This window comes from Lynx canadensis, chromosome C1 (assembly GCF_007474595.2).
Source record: "Lynx canadensis isolate LIC74 chromosome C1, mLynCan4.pri.v2, whole genome shotgun sequence".
Lineage (NCBI taxonomy): Eukaryota > Metazoa > Chordata > Mammalia > Carnivora > Felidae > Lynx > Lynx canadensis.
The window spans coordinates 70,482,671-70,496,891 of record NC_044310.1 but is presented as its reverse complement, the minus strand read 5'-3'; the positions used below and the strand labels follow the sequence as shown (position 1 = coordinate 70,496,891).

At 33.7% G+C, this 14,221-nt stretch overlaps 1 protein-coding gene across 4 annotated transcripts in view; it reads right to left on the bottom strand.

The window, feature by feature from the left end:
• PRKACB (protein kinase cAMP-activated catalytic subunit beta) overlaps window positions 1-14,221 on the bottom strand; it is a 129,135-nt gene that overhangs the window by 30,994 nt on the left and 83,920 nt on the right. For 2 of the 4 annotated variants that reach the window (XM_030324072.1, XM_030324073.1), the window contains exons 3-5: window positions 12,610-12,633; window positions 8,008-8,069; window positions 5,686-5,814 (exon numbers count right to left, since the gene is read on the bottom strand). In XM_030324072.1, coding sequence (XP_030179932.1) covers window positions 5,686-5,814; window positions 8,008-8,069; window positions 12,610-12,633 — 215 coding nt within the window. The remainder of the gene's footprint in view (window positions 1-5,685; window positions 5,815-8,007; window positions 8,070-12,609; window positions 12,634-14,221) is intronic. The other 2 variants (XM_030324074.2, XM_030324071.1) reach the window with 1 other exon arrangement.

Genomic DNA, 14,221 nt, shown 5'->3' with positions numbered 1-14,221 from the left:
AAGACAAGAAAATGTCTGCCTTAATGCTGCATAAAATCTATTTGCAAGTATGGTGTATGAATATGTGAATATTAATAGGTGAATAATTGCCAAATGAGAGTTATGGGTTGTAAGTATTTAGACAAGAAAATGTTTATGTTAGGCCTAGTACATCATCTTTTTAAGTTCCAGATTATTCATCTATAAAACACGGATAATAATACCTACTTTAAAAGTGGCTCTGTGAATGCATGTGAAGTGATTAACATGGTGCCTGGCACAAAGTGAAAGCTCAAAAGATGCCAATTGCTATTATAGCCTATTAAAAAGGGTAGGAGTTCAGCAGGGCCTTATAGATGAATAGATGACAAAGGTTAGGAAAAGATAGAGGAAACAGCACAGGGTTAATATCCAGAACCATTACCTGAAGGGGTAAATACACAAAGGTAAGTGCGAGTGCTAGTTTCATTTGACAATAGCTTAGGACAGTGCTTCTCAAGATTTGGTAGTGAAACATCACTAAATGGCAGAGAAAAGTTAATAAGTAACCCTGGGGGGTTAGTCCATGTTCTACTTTGAAAATACATATAAAATTTATATTTACTTCTTAATATTTCTGTTGGCTTAAATATGTATATTTAAAAGCATTTATAAATGATTACTTATCAGCTGATTTATTTTTTTCACCAAATACTTGAGGAGTTATTAATAAGGAAGATGGGGTATCTGTCATCACATGCTCCCCTGTCCCACCCAGCATGGCACTGTATACTTCTGAGGGTCAAGTTTCAATGAGAGAAGTAGCAAATAGAGGACATATAGGGGAAGAGTGTGAAATAAGACTATGGTAGAATATGGAAGAAAGTTATGAAGGGTTGGAAGTAGACTGCAGCGTTCTATTTTTATTTAATAAATATTAGGAAGATTTTTGATTGAGTAAATAAAATTATATGATACGGTGGGGCAACTGGGTGGCTCAGTCGGTTAGGCATCCAACTTCAGCTCAAGTCATGATCTCGCGGTTCGTGGGTTCGAGCCCCACATCAGGCTCTGAGCCCTGACAGCTTGGAGCCTGGAGCCTGCCTTGGATTCTGTGGCTCCCTCTCTCTTTGCCCCTCCCGTGGCTCGCACTCTGTCTCTCTCTCCCTCAAAATAAATAAATGTTAAAATTTTTTTTAAAAGTTATATGATATGGTAGGAAAACTTTTCTGGCAGTGAGGAAGGTGAATTAATAGACGGTGAAAAGCCTGGGGTTGAGGAAATTAAGATGTTATTGTGAAAGCCCAGGTAATGTTAATAAGGGACCAAACTAGGTAGTGGTACTTTAGGGATAACAAATACATTTTAAAGGAAAAATAAACAAGGAGTATAGGCACAAAGATCAGACAACCCTAATCAAATTCTTGGTTTATCTTACTAGCCTGTTTGATTTTGGAAAATTTACTTAAATAGAAGGGTCACTGGCTTAAAAGGGAGATTTATATCACACAAAGCTGTGGAGATTCATTGATACAGTAAATATAAAGTACCTAGCAATGCTTGACACAATGTATAGAATGAAGAAATATGATTTTCCTTAATTCCTGCACTGATTTCCTTCCCCTCAACCCTTAAGACAGGAACAGCCAAAACTGAAAGGTTTGTGACATCATTAACAGAAAAAGTGACTATAGAGTGTATTATTTTATTACTCATCTTTGTCAAATTCAAATAAATAAACTTTAAAACATTCAGAGTATAAAATCTTTGTTTTAATTATGAATAAATCTAGAACACTGCCATAGCAGAAATAACTTAGAGTGGCAGCTATTCTTCTGCTATGATTTAACCATGAGGTAACTTTCTCAGTAATTTACTTAACAAGTCACCATCTTGCCAAAAAAAAAAAAAAGTTATTAAAAACGTATTCCCTAAATACTTTAAACATAAAAATGGCACATTATGTAATCCTTGTAATACATTATGACTAAAGCATATTCTATTAATTCCTTAAGAAAGATAACAAAATATTAGGGGCTATCCAGACACTAACATTTTAATGACAGGTTTCATAAAAAATATTTGATTCAAATAAAAAATTTGAAGCATTTTGTTGTTGTGCTACCAACATGAGTGTACAAATCACCTGCTCTAAGGCCCAATGACCTCATCTAGAAAACAGAACATGAACTAGCTGGTTTCTAAGAGCTCCATGCTCAGATTGTACAAATTAGGGGTGGAGAGTTCAAGGATGAGTCAAAGCTTGGATAAGAGTTCAGAGGGAGGGTGCAGAACATGAAAATAAGAAGAGGGGATAGTCCAGAGATCGAGTGTAACAATCTTTAAAGAGTAGACAGAAGGATAAAATAATAGGAAAAGGCACATTAAAGAAGAGCCCAAAAAGGCAGGAGCATAATTTAAAGAACAAGGGGTTACAGAAGGCAAGGGACAAGGGTTCTAAAACAAGTCCTGTGCTGGGAAAACTGGACAGCAACATGCAGAAAAATGAACCTGGACCACTTTTCTTACACGATACACAAAAATAAAACTCAAAATGGATGAAAGACCTAAATGTAAGAAAGGAAGCCATCAAAATCCTCGCGGAGAAAGCAGGCAAAAACCTCTTTGACCGTGGCAGCAACTTCTTATTCAACATGTCTCTGGTGGCAAGGGAAACAAAAGCAAAAATCAACTATTGGGACCTCATTAAAATAAAAACCTCCTGCACGGCGAAGGAAACAATCAGCAAAACTAAAAGGCAACCGACAGAATCAGAGAAGATATTTGCAAATGACATATCAGATAAAGGGTTAGTATCCAAAATCTATAAAGAACTTGTCAAACTCAATACCCAAAAAACAAATAATCCAGTGAAGAAAATGGGCAAAAGATGTGAATAGACACTTCTCCAAAGAAGACATTCATATGGCCAACCGACACATGAAAAAATGCTCAACTTCACTCATCATCAGGGAAATACAGTTCAAAACCACAATGAGATACCACCTCACACCTGTCAGAATGGCTAACATTAACAACTCAGGCAACAACAGATGTTGGCAACGGTGTGGAGAAAGACGATCTATTTTGCACTGCTGGTTGGAATGCAAACTGGTGCAGCCACTCTGGAAAACAGTATGGAGGTTCCTCAAAAAATTAAAAATAGAACTACCCTACAGCCTAGCAATTGCACTACTAGGTATTTATACAAAGGATACAGGTGTGCTGTATCATCGGAACACATGCACCCTGATGTTTATAGCAGCACTATCAATAACAGCCAAAGTATGGAAAGAGCCCAAATGTCCATTGGTGGATCGACAGATGAATGGATAAAGATGATGTGGTGTGTGTGTGTGTGTGTGTGTGTGTGTGTGTATATATATATATAATGGAGTATTACTCGGCAATCAAAAAGAATGAAATCTTGCCATTTGCAACTATGTGGATGGAACTAGAGGGTATTATGCTAAGTGAAATTAGTCAGTGGAAGACAAATTTTGTATGACTTCACTCATATGAGGACTTTAAGGCACAGAACAGATGAACATAAGGGAAGGGAAGCAAAAATAATATAAAAACAGGGAGGGGGACAAAAACAAAAAAGACTCTTAAATATGGAAAACAATCAGAGGGTTGCTAGAGAGGTTGTGGGAGGGGGGATGGGCTAAATGGGTAAGGGGCATTAAGGAATCTACTCCTGAAATCATTGTTGCACTATATACGAACTAACTTGAATGTAAATTAAAAAACAAACAAACAAACAAACAAACAAAACACGTCATATAAGATGAGCAAAAAGAGTCCCCTGGTCTTGTTGATTAGGCCACTGGATTGGTGACCCTCAGTAAAGCCGTTTCAGTGGAGTAGCAAAAGGTAGGAGATAAAACAAGGAAACAGCTAAATTGTTGTAAGTTAAAGAATTAAAAGGAAGTGATTAAACTATTTTTTCAGGAAGCATGGTTACCAAAGTTACATGATACAGAGCAGTAGACAAAGATGCACAATTAAATGTATTTGTAAACATGTACGTGTGTATTTAATTTTAGAAAGACTTAAGTCATTACTCCTTTTCATGTTAGAGGCTAGATTTGTTTTTTGTTTTAAATCAGAGTTTGGACTGGAACTTCAGACCAGTCTAATGCTGTGCTGTCCAACATGGTAGCCGTGAGAAATTTAACACTTGAAATGTGGCTTATCTGAATGGAGATGTACTGTAAGTATAAAATATACATCAGCTTTTGAAGACTTGGTATGAAGAGAGTAAAATATTTCAATGTTTATATTAATTACATGTACAATAATAATATTTTGGATACACTGAGTTAAATAAAATCTATTAAAATCAATTTCAACTACTTCTTTTTACTTTTTAAATGTGGCTACTAAAAAATTTAAAATCCTTTATGTGGCTCACATTATATTTTTATTAGACAGCATCAGTCTAGCCACTACCTATAACCCTGACTACTAGCTCAGTACTATTTCCTCCACATTTTCCTACATCCCAGTAAGCCGAAGTGTTATTCTTGGGAACATAATACCTATAAGATAATCTATTAAGATGTGCCATTCATCTTTTATGTTCCCTTCATCCTAAGTGATTATCAGGAAAATAAAAGCTTATATTTAAAGCATAACTATCTTCAGACCTCCTGATTCATTAGACACACCAATATGTGATAAATACTTAAAAATTGATTTTTCAAAATGATTTAATTGACATCTAACATTATATTAGTTTCAGGTGTACAACATAATCATTTGATTTTTTTTATTTATTATTTAAAAAAAAATTTTTTTTTCAACGTTTATTTATTTTTTTTTGGGACAGAGAGAGACAGAGCATGAAGGGGGGAGGGGCAGAGAGAGAGGGAGACACAGAATCGGAAACAGGCTCCAGGCTCTGAGCCATCAGCCCAGAGCCTGACGCGGGGCTCGAACTCACGGACCGCGAGATCGTGACCTGGCTGAAGTTGGACGCTTAACCCACTGCGCCACCCAGGCGCCCCTTATTTTTTTAATGCTTATTTATTTTTGACAGAGAGAGAGAGAGAGAGAGAGACAGAGTATGAGCGGGGGAGGGGCAGAGAGAGAGGGAGACACAGAATCTGAGGCAGGGTCTAGGCTCTGAGCTGTCAAGCACAGAGCCTGATGCGAGGCTCGACGTGGGGCTTGAACTCACAGACTGCAAGATCATGACCTGAGCCAAAGTCGGATGCTCAACCGACTGAGCCACCCAGGTGCCCCAATCATTTGATATTTTTTATAGTATTAGGATTCCAACTTTTTCTCTGCTTTAACTGACATTTTAAATTAAACAAACTCAATCATACTAAAGTGCTTCTACTGTTGATTAAAATAAATCACAAAATAAAATCACTAAATTTCTGTTTCCTCACTCTAAAGGTCAAGTACACCTGATCGCTGCATTTTCCATAAGGCAAAAGGTAGTAGAGATACCTGTTCTTTACATGTTGAATTCAAGATTTTGTTAGTAAACATACACATACCTATTATATATGTAATTATTGAAATAATAATGTATCCCCATATACTTAACTATTAACTATGTATCTTACAGACAAGAAAAAATAATGAAAATTAACTGCAACAATAAAATTATCTGAAGATATCAATGGAAAGTCGGTATATTGCATCTGTTTAATAATCTAGCTGATAAAACTGAAGTTTACCTGTCAGGTAAATAATAACAAATGCACTAACCTTCTGCTTATCTAAGATCTTCATGGCATAATACTGTTCAGTGACTTTATGTTTCACCAACATGACTCTTCCAAATGAACCTGTTCCAAGGGTTTTTTTCCTTTCAAAATCCTCCAGCCCGGCATTATTCTACAAATACATGAAAAATAAAAGAAACTTTAAAATTAGAAATTCTCATAAGACTATGGTGACTATCACAGATTTAGTTATATATAATCAGAAGAGATAATTTAATTTAAAACTATCCATTTAAAAACAATACAAAGAGACTACTGAGATCCCAGGTTATTGGTTCTATTTTTCCCTTTGAATAAAAAAAGAATCTTAATATTTGAAAAGAGATTATATTGTAAAATAAAGCATTACATAATATTAGGGAGGAAATAAGAGCCTAAGCTGAAATTAGTACTAAGGATGATAATGAATTCCAATATGAATTCCTAGTATTAGAATCTTAGTATTAGTTCTGTATTTTAATAATTACAAACTGACCAGAAGTATACTGACAAAGGCAATCGTAGACGCCAAACGGTCTCAGTGTACTCACAAATAATTCTAATGAACAGATAAACTGAGGGATCAGAGTCCTTTCTCTGGAGTTACCTCTGAAGAAAGCACTACTTTACTTCATTTATATCTGTGTACAAGCTTATAGGACTAGATAATAATAGCATGAAAGATCCTAATGGCTCTCTCTCTCTCTGATGTTATAATAACCCAGTATTACCTAAAATATAATAATAAGGAAAGAAGAGTTCCTTATTCCCACAAGATAACCAAAAGTCAGAGTCCCAGAACAATAATCAGTCTCTTTTTCTCCTTCAATAGATGCTTTGTTATGAGCAAACATCTTTGTTTGGCTTTGACTATAGCATAGAAGAAAAGAATCGGAGGCATCAATCTATTGAATTTGTTGCTGCCACAACAAAATGAAAATTACTAGGAAGAAATTATGTGCTAAATAGCCACAAGTAGTAATTGCTGACCCATTTGTTTAATAGGTTTTCATTATAAAGATCTCCATGAAAATCCTGGAAAAAAATATTTGTGCACTGTACACAGTCTCTACAGTATTTAGCTTGAGAAAAATGTGATGTAATATGATTCTTATATAAGCAAGGAATCTGGATAGTTACTGCAGTTCACTATAGTTGGATTTAATCTCTATTGCAAATCAAAGCTTGCCTTTGGAGACATAGCAGAGTTTCTTGCTGAATCATTACAGAGAGAACAAGCAGCTCTAAGTTTTTACTTATAAAACTTGTTTCCATCAAATTTTAATTTCAAAATGCTAATGATTTTAAATTGCTATGAGATTCTATATCAGTGTGGAAAGAAAAAAAACCTTGTAATTCTGATTGAATTATTCAATTTTATGGATTAATGCTTCATTTTTTGGTTTTAGCAAAACAGATTGAAACATTTAATATAGTCCCCAACTAAGTAATGGAAACTGACTTAAGTAATAGACAAAAAACAGAACATCCCTTTTTGCTAGTTATTAATGCTTTTCATACAAATGTGCCATTTTCCTCACCTCTCTTAAATGTTCCACGTTAGATAATGCCTAACTTTTTGTGATCACTAGAGTGACTATGTTTTAAATTACAGATCATGCTCTTACTCTTAATGATGGTATCTTCCTAAAACATAATATTCAGAATTAAATATTTTTTAGTGAGAAAGACATCTGAAATAAAGATTTTTGTGGCTGTAAAATAGGTATTCAAAATTTAATCTGTTATTAAAGTTCATTAATTACTTACAACTTCAAAAAGATTTTTGGGCAAATATAAATGGCTCTTTTTATACACAGTTTTTAGATCTCAGCTACAATCTAAAAGTATTTATGTAGAATTTACCTCATCCAATGTTTATGAAGAAGGATCTCTGTGTATTTGGTATGTTGCCAATAGCCAAGTATTTGTGATTAAGGATTTGAAACTGCACAATAGTATCCGTTTGTGGTAATTAATAAAGATAACAAATATGCTATCAAAGGCACAAATCAAAATTACTATAATATTAACAAATATCAAGAGTTTGTAGCAGCTTGTAATTAGTATCAAAATTTGTAATTAGATATTATAATGGAAATTAGTTCCTCCTCCAATTTAGGTATATATAAAATTATTAGTTAGCAAATCAAAACATAATGTTATGATAATATTATGGCAAAACTCCCATGTTAAGCTCACTTTTTAAAATGCAACTTGAAAGTTTAATGCTACTTTAAAGTTTCTAAACTAGTAAATTACTTGGGTAAGAATCATGATTTTACATAGGACTTTTAAATCATAGAAAATTTTAAATATTCCTTACCGGAGTAGGATTTTCCCATTTTTTAAGAAAGTCTTCTTTGGCTTTGGCTAGAAACTCTTTCACTGAAAATAGATTAAAAAAACAAACAAATTTTGTCTTGTAAGAATATTTATATTACATGTAAATATACTTTAAAAATACAGACTTATGTCAACTTTTGTTGCCATGAAATATGTATTCATAACCATGTAAACTAGAGAGCTATTTAGTTTCTGTAAATAAGAAGCAAATGTTTTCTTAAATTTCTGAGAATCTCTAATACTATTTTATATGGAGATCACTCTGATAATTTCAAATCTAATAATAAAAATACTGTTCCTGAAAACATACCTGAAAGTAACATAAAAAAGTTATAAATCAATGTAGATCAAAATACTGATTGCTAGTAAGCCATCAGTGATATTAACAAAGCCGTGAAAAGTAACAAGTTGAAGCTATCTGATGAATGTGAACTCATTGATTTGTGGAGTTTCAAAAATAACTGACTTTGATGGAGGGCTGTTTTCAGGTTTATAAAGATTTATGTTATTGGATTTGTGTTTTCTCTGCTGAAGGCAGAGAGAAAAGGGAAGAACACAGGCTACATATAAAGGATGGCCACCAAAGACAAAAACAGAACAAAACACCAAAAACAAAACACTCAAACAGCTTAAAAAAAATCTCATTCTAAATTTAGAACAAAACTACATGCCTGAATGCCTAATCTAAAATGTACACTAAAGTAAAGCGTTCAAAACCAGATGTTTATCTAGTGATCAATAACAGCCACATTATCAAGCTGTGGTTTGAAGTTTTAGATTTGTTAAATGACGAATCATTTAAAAGGTTTCCTCTTTTTCATTTTCTTTCCACGAAGTTTTCATAATGACTTCTGTTTACAAAATGACTTCAGGCATTTAAAAACAAATAGGAAAAGGATTCCAGAGATAAGATGGCATTAACAAAATGTATTCTTGTTCTTACAGTTAGGTCTGAGAGCAAAACCTGGTGATTCAAGAGGTATTTATTTTAGTATTTCTTTTTGTTTGGAAGTTCCGAGTATTCCTCGGATATCTAAATCTAAAAATGAAGAAGACAATAGAATTTAAATGGTGTTGAGATAGTAAAAGGCTAGGCAAAATGAACTTAGAGTGGCACCCTGGCATTTATTTCAGAAATACTAAGAGTGATGATGATGATGATGATAAGAAGAAGAAAAGACCAAACATTGGAAGTGAGAGGCTCATAAATTCTTTAATGAGGTCTCTAATGATGTAGTGGTATTAAAGTGAGGAATTTTAAGATATATGTTATTATTTCCTCCTTCACTTTTGTAAAAGAACTTTGCCACAACACTGTTACTAACCAAAAAGGCTGTTGGCATTCTAAAGGTTTTGAGATTTCAAAATGGTGATGACAAGCACCAAGAGCAGACGTTAGTTTTTAAGTGACACTAAAGTGTTCATTTCTGAAGACATTATTTTACTACTTTATATAAACTGTCACTGTATTTTGCTGTAAAATACTCTCAAAATACCTATTTTAGAAAATTTGAGAAAAATAATTTTTAAAATTAGACTCTCCCCCATTGTATGAAAATCTCCTCCACCAAAACAATGAATCAAATAATTGTACCTCATTATGCAGATATGATCTCATTCTTCCCGGGGGTGGATTTGGGGGTGGATAAGTCTTACATTTGGAGTTTAGGATGGTTCAGGCCTTCCTACTTCTAAAAGTTAATGTACTAGTTACAACTGAAGAGTGGTTTTATAAGTAAGATTGTGTTTATTTAATTTATGTATTCTTTTGCATGGAGCAGACATATTTGCAATGGCATTGCTTTAGAGATGACAGCTATGATAAATTAAAAACATAATTTCCTGATAAATGCAACTGTGGCTTTTAAGAAACAACAATTTGTGATTCCCAAAATATACATCTGATTTCCTTTGAAAAATGTTTTTGGTTATCTTCTATTTTTAGAACTTGCACATCAAGTTGCAGTATAAACTCTCCAGATGCCTGCATGAGTATAGATAATTTGGAGACAAGCAAGAGAATCAGGGAAAGAAAAAAAAAATTCTCAACATCCTATTTCAGCTTCTCCTGTCACTTCCTGCTAAGTGGATCTGGAGTTAAGAAAAAAGTAACTGGTCAATGGAAGGACTGGCATTATTGGCCAAAGATGGTGCATGTACTGCAAGAAAACTTCCTTTTCCCTACTTGGTGAATGAGCTAGACGAAAAATTTCAGGCACTACTTAATTTCATTTGCTAATAGGATATTCAGGAAATTCTTTGAAATGTTCTCTGTACTCATCAATGTTCCAAGTTCACTGATAAGTAACGTTACAGAAAGGAAGTAACAGTTCTCAAAAAGGCCTTACATGAAAATTATCAGAATAGGTATGAATCAAAGTTATTAAATTTTGTGAATTATTTCAACAAATAAGGAGATTCCCTTTTAGAGTAAGGATAAGCATTAATTATAATGTCATTAAATACTTCCATGAAGCAAACTCTTTTCGAAACATTTTTTAATCACGTAAGTATATATACACACAGAAAATCTCTAGTTTATATGTGCACTACTCAGATGCAAAGATGAACATAGTTAACTCTGTAAAATATAAGTTAACCAAAATATACATCTTATAAATACAAACACCAGAAATAAAATATTTCACAATATGCTGGGTTATGAATAACTCTAAAAACAATAGGCAATCTAGAACCACATGTATTTGCTTTGGTTTTTATTATTTTTAGACAGTGGTGAATTTCACTTTCTAAATGTTTTTCTCTGGTTGTTTAAAAAATTTATACCCACTGACATAAGGTGTTGGCAGCTAATTAACAAAATAAGTGGTGGGAGAGACAGCCACATTCAAACACTGCAGCACATTCAATCCAGACTTCTAGACTTTAGAACTGGAAGTTCTAAATATTTTGGTTTTCTTATTGTGCTCTAATATATACACAATATCTACATTTAACAGTTTAAACCATTGTGATAGCCTGAAACAGCCCTAAGTTTTGGAGCTTGGCACATCTGAATTATAATATTGGTCCTAGTATTTCTTAGCTCCACGATTATGGGTAGCTAAGCACCTTACAGTGATTAATAACTCTCCTTAGGAAAAGATCTCAATGAAGAATTTTTCTGCAAGTATATTTTGTTCTGTAACAGTCAATAATGTACTACAAAAAATGAAAAGGGCACACCAAAAGTTAAATCAGTTTCTTCCTAGGAGTATATATTTCAATTATATATATATTTTCCAAATAAATTTATATTCTTTTCAATTTGTATCATTTAGAGATTGCATTGTGTTCTGCAGAAATGAGCATACCACAGGAATCTATTCCTACAAATAGGAATGTTTACCCACACTCATGAGATAAAGAAAGAAGAAACAAAGTGACAATTTTTACGTGTTTCCACAAGTGTACAAAAAATGTAATTCTTATCACCCTCAAAATATTTTTGAATATATTTATACACAGGACATAATTTAAAAATTAGATTACAAAGTTCATTTTAAACATTAGGAAAATTCATTAAAAAGTCAAGTATGGCTTATCTTTATTCCATAATATGCAGATAATTTTACAATGAATAAGAATGTTTCACTAATTAGATTTATTTATTAGGCACTTTTGGTTTCTGTGTTAACTATACTACATAACTGCTTATTATATAACAAGAGCATGTTGTTAGTTATAGGATGCCATTTTCCAATGCTTAAAAGAGGTTATCATTCATGTTTTGAAAGAAGAGTTTAGAAATCTATTACTATTACAGATTACAATTACTCCAGATGTTTATTTCTCTAGTTTATCGTAATGAGATAAGTGTCACCTCCCTCTCTAACACGTCTTTTACAATAAAAACACAGCTTTATTGAACTTTTATTTAATGTATAAATGTATAATGAAAAAAGAAAAGAGAAACAAACAGAAAATAGAACAAAACAATATAAACTCTCTGGGGTAAATATTCAAATAGTAGCTATTTTGTTCAAAATTTACAACAGTATATTTTATTTTATTTATTTATTTATTTATTTTTTAAATTTTTTTTTTCAACGTTTATTTATTTTTGGGACAGAGAGAGACAGAGCATGAATGGGGGAGGGGCAGAGAGAGAGGGAGACACAGAATCGGAAACAGGCTCCAGGCTCTGAGCGGTCAGCCCAGAGCCCGATGCGGGGCTCGAACTCCCGGACCGCGAGATCATGACCTGGCTGAAGTCGGACGCTTAACCGACTGCGCCACCCAGGCGCCCCCAGTATATTTTATTTAAAAAAAACATTCATTAATCTGGGTTATCTAATTTAAGTGGTATGTATTAATCTTTCTTCTGCTACCCTGTAAAACTCCCACTACTTTCCAGTGCTATATTTGTTGTTTCTAAAATATCACATAAAAAGTGCAATATACATCATTTCTATAGACCAAACTCAATATAAAGCTAAACCATTTCATCCATCAACTAAAATATTGTATTAACTCTGTATGCTTTATAAAAATATAACTTATGAGGAGCATAACAACTTGCAAACAACCAAAGAAAAAGTTGGAAAGGTAACATTTGTTTTATTAAAAAGTAGTTGCCTACCAGATACTTCTGAAGAGGAGCAAGCTTGTATTCAAAAAAAAAAAATTAATTAAACAATGATTAAATAACGCTCATGAAAACAACATATTAGCACGAAGTCACCTATATACATTGTCTCAGAATATTATGTATAGAAATAGAACATTAATACAGAAACTCAATATTTTGACAGCACATATTCAAATAGGACATCTTACAATTAAATGCTAAAGAAATAAAATCAGTACTTGTTTAGTGTCAAAATCAATACCATTCTAATTCTTAAAACAACTAACAAAAACTTTTAACTCTCAGAGCAATTGTGCTAACAATATGAAGTGGTATATGTATTGAAATACACAGCCTGTAACTATTGCAATACCATCACTGGACTTGTGTTATGTATTTGAAACTCTACTGTAGGAAAAACAACATTCATTTCAAAACTTCGTTAACTCCCTTTTGAAAGACATTAGTGTCTTTCAGGCATTTACTTCCTTGGTGCCTGTTTTAACAATCTTTTCAACAACATTTATTGAGGAGCACTGTTTTGTGGTGCCAGAAATTGAGCAAGACTTTGGGAACACTACAAAGAACACATATATTTACATTGTTAAAGAGGTGAAAAGCTAACGGGGAGAGAGATGAAACATTAGAATGCAATATGACAAAAACTACAACTAAGGGAATCATAAGGTACTATAAGAGCTCAAAAGAGGAAATTGGTAGGTAAAAATAAGGCATAGAGGACACAGCATTATGTTAAGTCTTAAGGACAGAGTTCCTCTACCAGATAAAGTTGAGGAAGAAGGCATTCTAGGCTGGGATGATCTTGTGTAAAAAGGTATGGAGGAAGTAGGGGTGCTCAGTCCGTTGGGCGTCCGACTTTGGCTTGGATCATGATGTCTCGGTTTGTGAGTGTGAGCCGCGCGTGGGGCTCTGTGCTGGCAGCTCAGAGCCTGGGGCCTGCCTCGGATTCTGTGTCTCTTCCTCTCTCTGCCCCTCCCATATTCATGCTCTGTCTCCTCTGTCTCTCAATAATAAATAAATGTTAAAATAATAATAATAATAATAATAATAATAATAATAATAATAAGGTATGGAGGAAGCATCATGGTTCATCCCAGCATTGGCAACTGACTTGCACAGCTGCAGCATAGAGTATAAGTGCCCTGTAGCAGTGAGGGGTGAAGCGTGTAGGTAAGCAGGTGCCCAAACATGAGGGTAACTGTTTGCCAGGGTGATGCTTTTCAATGTGTCTGAAGGAAAGGGGGTAAACAGAGTTAGTCACAATTGCTAGACCCTATTTCTTCTGGAAAACAAGAAGCAAGATCATTTGCTAAGGAAGAGGGCAGCCAGATGGAGTAAAGAGCAGTGATGGTGGGGATCTGAGGCCTGGGGCTGAAACTTTGATGGCTATCTATGTAGGGAATAAGGGAGGGGGCTATTCCTCTAAAATCTCCTGCGAGGGAAGGAGAACGTATCAGGTACTATAAAGAGTGGTAAGTTTCTTAATACCTTTTTTGAAATAATAGTTTAAGACTTTTTACTTTTTAGATTATAATTCATGGGCCTCCTGACCTCTGCAATTAAATTATTTTCATCTTCCTCCTTTACCTTAATCAAAGCATTA